Raw genomic sequence first — 8,890 nt, 5'->3', positions numbered from 1 at the left:
TACTAAATCTACTCACGTCGAAAGTTTTATTAATAGGTACCTGGGTCAGTTCATCTACAACAACCTAATATTTGGTTATTAATCGTTTAGAAAAAATTACTTAAATTTTTAACAATATATTTTTTAAGTATCCCACATACTGAGATTCGTTAAGATTTCTTCCATAAGATTTTTCGTGAACGATAAGAATTTTGTTTCTTGCATTATACGGAGTGTTTCACCTAATTTTGTCACTTGAAATATTTCTGCTACATTTAAAATTTTATAATAATGTTTCCTACCAAAATTGCATAGTTTTGTATAGCAACAACGATTTTATTCTGTTGATGAAGTTAATGAGATGCAAATGTCATCTTCGCTTCTTTCTTTTTTAATATAAAATTCTATATTTTTTTGGTCAGTATCCGATGAAATTCTATGGAAGTTCTGTGCAAAATGTAGTTTTAAAATTTAATTTATGAAGATTACTGTTTATATTTGGTTGAAGAAGTATTAAGAAAAAATGTTTTTTAAAGAGTGCAGAATTTGTAATATGAGTGAATAAGGATAATTCGGATACTATTATACATAAACACTTGTACACTCTCCTTATCCTAACACGTGTTCCTTTAATAACGCCTTAGATCGTGGAATTTAGGTCTTTGTTTCTGGCATACGTCCAAAACATACTTGTTCGCGCTTTGGAATTACAGTGTAACATTTGCAATTGAATAGTGATAATTTGATGTTGAAATGAACGAGTAATCCGTTAATTGTTTCTTCTCTTCAATGTTTACAAATGTATTACTTTAAAATCTAAAAATTTATACTTAGCGTATATTTGCTTTTTGTAAGAAACGAAAAGAGATATCGATGTGAAGATCTTTGTAAAAAAAAAAAAACAAAAACAAAGGGATTTAATTTTGATCGTCTCAGAAAGTTTTATTATAGTTAACCTGGTTTCGATTTGCATCGGAAACCATGGAAGTACAGATGCATGAAAAAAAAAATGTTTCAACGCAGATATTACAGCGATCGAGGTCAGTGCGCGAAATGCTACCTGTCGTGCAAAACGTGTTCCGGACCTAGAAGAGATCAATGCGTAACCTGTCCTCGTGGTTGGCAATTGGCAGCGGGAGAGTGTCATCCGGAGTGTCCCGAAGGATTCTTCAAATCCAACTTTGGTTGCCAGAAGTGTCACCATTACTGTCGCACGTGCAAAGGTATGTACGAGGAAGACGAAGAAGTAGAGAGAGAGAGAGAGGCAGAGACAGAGACTGAGTGATAGAAGCAGAGAGAGAGAGAAAGAAGCGAGTGTTCCAGATTTTTCAGACATAACAACGCGGTTTCTAACACGCAAATGCATTGCAGGAGAAGGACCAATGGAATGCACTTCTTGTCCTCCACACTCAATGCTCGAGGGTGGCCTGTGCATGGAGTGCCTCGGAGCACAATACTACGACCCTCTCACGCAACTCTGCAAGAATTGCCACGCCGATTGTCGAAGATGCACAGGCCCTGGAAAATTTAGCTGCGCTGCTTGCTCCCCACCGTTGCACTTGGACAAATTGAACAATCAGTGCGTACCTTGTTGCACGGGTAACGAGAAAGGACCTCAGGCTGAGGAATGCTGCCTCTGTGATCCAGAAACCGGTAAGAATAATTTTAGCCTGTACAGTGGATGATCAAACTATTTTGATCAGATGAAAAAATTCTATATTTCATGTTTTCAGTGATATCGTGACTCCGAATAATAGTAAAATATACCCGTTTTCGTTTGTTAACACATAGATAGATAACTTGACTGTATTTTGACAGCTTACCTAGCAAAACAAAAACGAGATACAAGGAGTGATTTTTGTCAATGTTAATACAGGTGGCTGCAGGAACAGCTCACCGGCTGGCAAAAGGAGAGTTCCAGGAACAGAGTTCGCCTCGGCTGACACAGCCATTTCTGAAGTATATGCAAAATACGAAGGGACAACCGATAAAAACGATTCAGCCTCGCTGGCGATAACAGCGACTACAACTATAGCCGTGGCCATTTGTCTGGTTTCAGTTGCCTTGTTTGCTACTATATTCATCGCACTTCAGGTACGTTACTGGTCTTGTGCAATATCATTATAACTGTGTAGTGTTTCTTAATTGAGGAGTTAAAATGGTAAACGATGTAAGTGGCAGAAGTGAAAATTTTTAGTAGGAACAAACACATGTGTTTGTTATTAATGTTTGTTTCTGATGTATTATGTTATTGTTATCTGCAACCTGGCAATTTGTAAAGCTACATTTTGTTTTGCAAATTACTCGGGAAAATATACTTAAATTCTCGGGTATCCATGTGTTATATTAAAATTTGTACGAATTAAAATGCTTTAATATTGTAATACACGTTAAACGTGTCCTATGCCGGTACACGTGTATCTTTAGCACATGTTCAAAACCATGATCTCTAATAACGATATGTTAGTTACTGTTAAAAATATTCTTCAAATTGTAGAGAACATTAAAAAAAGACATTTACGCACATTAACCATTTGCAGATGTGGATCATGTGGAAATACTGATTACTTATGACAACACATAATTAGGTCGCTACTTTAATTTTTTGATAAAACTAAATCATCTGAAAATTACATGTTTCCCAAATATACGTACATGAGAATTATTTTTAATTACTTGAAAATATGTGAATTTATTGGTTGCGCTCATAATGTTTTGTGAACACATATATGAGTCTATCGTCCTCAAAGGGTTTCAAGAAAACTGAACTGTGTATTTAAAAAAATAACACCTCTATTCCACAGTAACTCTGAAAAGCGTCACATTTCATTACCGTACTCGTTACAGCCTTCTTTTTCATATCTTGACTATAACTAGTGTCCACAAGCATAGCATAGTATTCTAAAGCAAAAGGGTTGATTCCCTCGCACTATCGTATTAACAAAATCAAGCGTTCGCGTTGGAAATGATCCTCATACTGAACCACTGTCAAGTGATGCCACCTGCTCGCCACTTTTCGATAATGTTTCTTTCCATTGTTAACAGTTCAGCCGTTCCGTTTTCCCTACGCGAGCACGTGGTGATTTCATTCTGTTTAACCTTCGGAGGGCGAATGGTGTTAGACGAACGCGGGAGACGAATGCAGAATCATTTTGACCCGTAGCAAAATTTCTATTGTACACGGGTTTCAAGAAGAAATTTCCTGCGCCAAACATTATCCGAGCCACCTGACTTTATCGCTGTTGAGTCAAAATGATCCTGCATTCGTCGTACGAGGGTTAAATTGTGCCGTTATTCGCTCTATCTGCGATATCGCAACTGTAACAGTTCGTGCTTCTATTTCCAGGCAATGTCAGGTAGAAGAGAAACGAACAAGGGTTACACGCAACTGGCCGTGAGGGTGGAACCTCCGGACGATGTTGACGCGGACGACACGACGGAGCTGATGACCTAGACCCTTAACCAAGCTAATTAACGACCGGACCTATCATCGAACAGTTTTGATGAAGGTCGACCAGTCTCAGGACCACAAGCAGATCGATCATGTATTCGCGTGGCTGTCGCAGAAAACGTGTGACGATCGGAATATAGAACGACCGCGCTTCGTGTTTAGATCATCCCAGTGGTCCGGGGCGAAGAGTAAAACGGAGAAAAGTAACGAAAACGGGAGAAAAAAAATGTAAAACAAACGGCAAAAAAAAAAACACAAAATATGAAATAAGCGTTGAAGGAAGTGGAGGAGGAACGGGAGAGATAAAACGAGTGACGAAAAATAGAAGGGGGAAAAAATTGTAAAGTGGACACACAAATGACGGGAAGGAACGAGGGAAGGGACAAAAGAACAAGAGAAATTCGTTCAAAACGTGATAGTAAAGACACTTTTTCTGGCGCACTGTACGAAGAAAGTGTGACTGTTGTTCGCTATAAATTGATATAGTGCAAGTTGCGTGCGGTTTGCTTCGTGTGAATGGCGGTGAACGAGGTGTTTAGGTGTATTTTTTTTAACGGTCAGGCGCGCGTCGCTGATTCTGTCGAGTGCACAAGTATCAGTGTGTAAATGGCGAATAACTTTTAACCGAAGTAAGATACGTAGGCGAGCGACAGGAAAAGGGTGACGGACATTACGAAGTGCCTGATTTACAACGCCCTTGACAGCACCGTTTCGTCAACCCTTTTCATTGCCTCCTATCCTGAACGTTATCTTGCACCCCTAACGATACGGTCACTAAAACTAGCGAAGGTAACAGAGAAACTTGTTAATTGAGACTAACTCTAAATATGAAAGATCGACGAATGCATTTAAGGTATTTAATTATACAAATCTCATCGGTTTGTTTATTCTGTTTTGTATTTCCCCTTTTTCAATGTTTCTGACCATACAGAAATTCTTCGTGAAAAAAGTTCAACGCGACCCGAGGTACGTATCTTGAAACGTGACTAAAATATTTCTTCGAGTAATAACGATAGCGACGAGACTAATGTAAAATCTGAGAGGTAGCAGGTTAACCGATAAAAGGGTAAGGCGAGAGAATTCAATAGGGGAGAAGTGTTTAACGACCAAGAGAGATGGAAGCAATTGAGGAGAAATAGAAGAGAACGAGGAAATTTTCTTCCGGACGAAAAAAAAGGAAAAAACCGTTTTATACAGCTTCGTTCTCGTGCAACGAATAGACTCGACATCCATGTGGAGAAAGTATTCGAACCACGTTGATTTTCCTGATGATCCACAGCGCGTGTATACAGTCATTCCGTCGTGAACGAACAACCAATGCGTTCTTTTTTATGTAACTGTTGTTATTGCTGCATTGTCTATGAATTTTCTTTTTCTTATTTTATATATAGTATTCTACCGTACTTTTTCCGCGTTGCTCCACCTCCGTTCATTTTACTTGTTACATTGCAAAACAAACAAGAGAGAGTATGTGTGTATGCGTGTGTGAGAGAAGGAGAGCGAGAGAGAGAGAATGTAATATGCGAAGAACACGCGAAAAAAGACAGTCCTCGGTAAAAAAAAAGAAAAAATCGGTACCTTTAAGAGCTAACTGTCCGCGCCTACCGTGTGAATATTGAATTTCTCCTCGTGATTTGATATAAAGCTATTATTGTACTTTTATGATGAACGCGATTATAAATATATACATATATACATATACATATATATATATATCTATATATACATACACATACTCAGGCGTTTAAATATATTCTGAGTTCGTGTTCCCATTGAAATATCATTATTCGTGTAAATCCTTCGACATTTTTATTTCTACGTTTGTGTTTTTTACATACGAAAAATAGTTTATTCTGTAAAGCCACTTTCCCGCCCCCCACTTCTTCCTCCTGTGTCTTATAACCTTTGATCGTCGTTTAAGGTAAGTGCATTCGCCAGACTCACCAGTAATTACAACGAAGTGCACGGATAATAGGAAAACCGAACGCGAGACTCGAGACGTATATTTGCCGGTAATGGAAAGCGAGCCATTACTTAATGAAACGTTAAAGAATGAACATTGGAAATAGGATGCGTTGATGCGCTGTAAGGGTGACTTTTCTTTTTAATGCGCGCAGAGTAGTCTCCTTATCGGTGTTCACAGACTACGCGCAACTTTTTCCTTAGTTTTGCTATAATTATTATTATTATTTTCCATTCGGCTTTTCGTTTATTTAGTATCCGCTGTAATTTCGATCAGATTTTCAATTTTCTGTTGAATCACGTTTTCCTGATCGCTGTTGAAGCGTTACATTTTATTTCTTACTTGACTATTTTATTCGAACGTTGATACATCGACTGTCACGGTGGTTATTCGCGACGAATACCTAATCGTGTTGTTACAATGACTTGAATCGCTTAGAATGAATAAATATTATCCAATATTATTTTAGATGGAAAACAATAAATTATTTTTATCGCAAATCGTATTATTTCACATTTTCTTCGCTATGAGATAATGAAAATTTGATTGCACCGTGAACAATAAGTCGTGTAAAATTCAATGAATTTCCATCGTTATAAATCGAAATTATTGATTAATTATGAAACGAAATTTTGAAACCTTGTCGAAAATAAATTGCACCTCTAAATTTGAAAGGAGTATTACAACCTTTTCTTTACAAGTGATTTACTAAAGAGTAAAGACGGGTACAACTAACAGCTAATAAAATTTACAAGTTAACAATTACCAGTAACAATTAGGATGAATAAAGTCAATTAGCTTCAGTATTTTGATTAAACAGAAATTCGTTGACATTGCGATTAGAGCATTTATTCGCCAAACTTATGACAAAATAACGTAGTTGTCACATAAACTTTTATTTACACACTTCGACAAAAAAATTGAGCTTCACATTGACCTAAATTGGTTTTTTCTTATTCAATACCACCGGTGATTTTTACTGCTTTTGAGATACGAGATATTTTACGGCTAGTAAACAATATATTAATTAATTCTCCGTACAGTTATTAGAATATACAGAATTCGATATGAAGTCACTTAATTTATTCATTGCTTATGAAAATGAACTTAAGAAAGTCGAATAAAGTTGTTGAATAGTATCGTTCACGTTCTCTTTCAAGAAAATCGAAGACGTTCACCTATATACGCGTACATACATATACTAATCCCTCAATTTACAATGCGTTCCATGCGATATTTTCTTTTTACGCGGATCGATGAAAATCGCGTAGAGTGGCAGTATGAAAAAAATACTTAAGAGCAAAACCGGTATAAGTTATAAAAATATTTATTTCACATATTTTCACGAAAAAAAAAAAAAAATAAGAAATATGTCTCACGCTCGAATGTTCTCGAGAAAAGACCTTACATTTATTCCAATCCGATTTTGGTTCCGATACTTTTGCAATTGTAAATTCAGGTTTTGGTTTGTAACCTCTGTGCCCTTTTACTTACTTATGTGTGTATTTTCTTATACATAATTTTGTGCCAGTAAATAGTTAAATTGAATAAATATCATAGAAAAATATATAGGGCACGGCCGAAAGTATTATACAAGCGGGCAGGAAGTGATTCCACATGCAAAAATAAATAAGAAACGTGGAATAAAATTTTTTCATCCGAGGCTTAGTTTTTGAGAAAATCCCGTTGTTCTTCGATAAATCATTAGGAAATTTTAATTATCTTTGAACGCAAATATCTCGAAATAGAACGATGGGAATGGTATAGTGATAAAGGTCAATAAATTTGCTTTTTCGCTCTCTACAAGGACATTAAAAAAAAAATATAGGATTCCTTGAGAAAAAACCGTTTCTCTGATTACGTATGCCACCTGAAACAGTGTAACTTCGTCCTGACAAGTTTTTTCATATAACAATATAAATTTTTAAAATTTTTCTTTTTCTTTTATTGAACATTAGTAAGTAGGAATAAACCTCGTTCGTTTATGTCGGTAACGCGAAAAGCATAACGGGAGATAAGTTCCATCTTTATTTACAACGTGGCATGTAGCCTAATAGTCGTCAGGCAGCGACTTCGGCTCGTTTGACTCCTTAGAAATTGATGAATTTAAAACATTTTACGACAATAAATCACCTCATATGGCAGGTCGTTGAATTCGTCTCAGCAAATGCTATCATGCTACGAGAAAGAAGTATATGGTTTCGTTTAAAAAAAATGAACTTCACTTTGAAATTTCCTCCCACCACAGCAAAAAAGTAATTTGCATCGTGTGGTGCCACCCTTCATGCCAAACAAGTTTGTTGAACATTTTTTCGATAGGTTCAGTCCTTCGCGAGGTATTCCAATTTTTCAGGATAAAGGAAACACCCTGTGTTACTGATACTGATACGTGACACTAACTTTAGCGAAAAAAATGTAATTTAAATGTTGTAATATGTATGACCTAATATTTACGAAGGGCAATGCCTATCTTGTTTCTGTACAACGTCTACGCGGCTCGTACAATTTCCTAGGTTCAAGAAAGCAGGAAGAGAAAATTTTATTATTGTTGAAACTGGAAAAGTAAACCTCGGATGAACAAATTTTATTCTACATTTCGTATTCATTTTTGCATAAGAAATCACCTCCTACCCGCTTGTACAATACTTTCGGCAGCACCCTGTATTTTCTGATCGCGTAAAACCGTGGGACCAGCATAATTCCCCCTGCTAATAGCTTCAACTGCACCACGGATATTAACATCGATATTCATATTCGATTTCCGATCGTCGAATTAATTTCCACCCTGCCTAGATACTCTTGTCATTTTTCAAGTGCGTCGTACGTCGTCAAAATTGGAATACGATAAGAATCGTGATTTATCGAATCTCGTTGAGGCCCAGACGCGACGCTTCTTTGCGTTTTCCAATGCACGAAGAAGCCGTTGAAACGGGGTGAAAAATCGTGGATTATAGCGAGCGCAAAGCCGTGATTTATCGAGCCGTGCACCGTCATGATTCACGTCTGCTAGGTTTCACTGGCGTTTCGTCATGGGTTCGAAATTTCTGCATGCATTAATCATCAAAATGCTCGGCGCCGGTGACAAAGCGTCGAATTCGATACTTAAAATTGCATACCTGGCGTGCACGCTGCTATATTAATTGTGACAGGGCGAACGGAATGAATTTTTGTTCAGCGGCGAATTTTTCAACAGTCGAACACGCGTATACGTACGTGTATATCGTGCGAAATATTTTATGAACGGACAAAAATTGCCAATGATCAATCGAGCGTGTTGCAACGGTTCCTTTATCACGTATTCCGTCTGCCTGCGTGATAATGAAAATGTTTGGGGGTTGCGAATCAAAGAGAATAAATTTCGATTTGCTCGAATTTCGACGTTTTATTATTTATCGAGTGGAACTCTGGATGGCATCGATTGACGTTCCTGTCGATATATCGTGTAATAAACGTATTTACAATTCGTTCGGAGTTCGAAAATTGAAAATTAGACGGAT

General features: G+C 37.1%; 1 protein-coding gene across 1 annotated transcript in view; it reads left to right on the top strand.

Annotated features, from left to right (window-relative positions):
• LOC108575518 (furin-like protease 2) overlaps positions 1-4,591 on the top strand; it is a gene marked incomplete at its 5' end in the record, with an annotated part of 58,181 nt that extends 53,590 nt beyond the window's left edge. Inside the window, 4 exon segments of the mRNA XM_017938335.1 lie at positions 1,003-1,202; positions 1,351-1,632; positions 1,856-2,073; positions 3,326-4,591. Coding sequence (XP_017793824.1) covers positions 1,003-1,202; positions 1,351-1,632; positions 1,856-2,073; positions 3,326-3,433 — 808 coding nt within the window.
• Between the last annotated feature and the right edge of the window lie 4,299 nt (positions 4,592-8,890).

This window comes from Habropoda laboriosa, unplaced genomic scaffold (genome assembly GCF_001263275.1).
Source record: "Habropoda laboriosa isolate 0110345459 unplaced genomic scaffold, ASM126327v1 scaffold286, whole genome shotgun sequence".
NCBI classification, from domain to species: Eukaryota; Metazoa; Arthropoda; class Insecta; order Hymenoptera; family Apidae; genus Habropoda; species Habropoda laboriosa.
The sequence above is the reverse complement of the archived record's forward strand: the minus strand, read 5'-3'. Positions and strand labels throughout refer to the sequence as shown.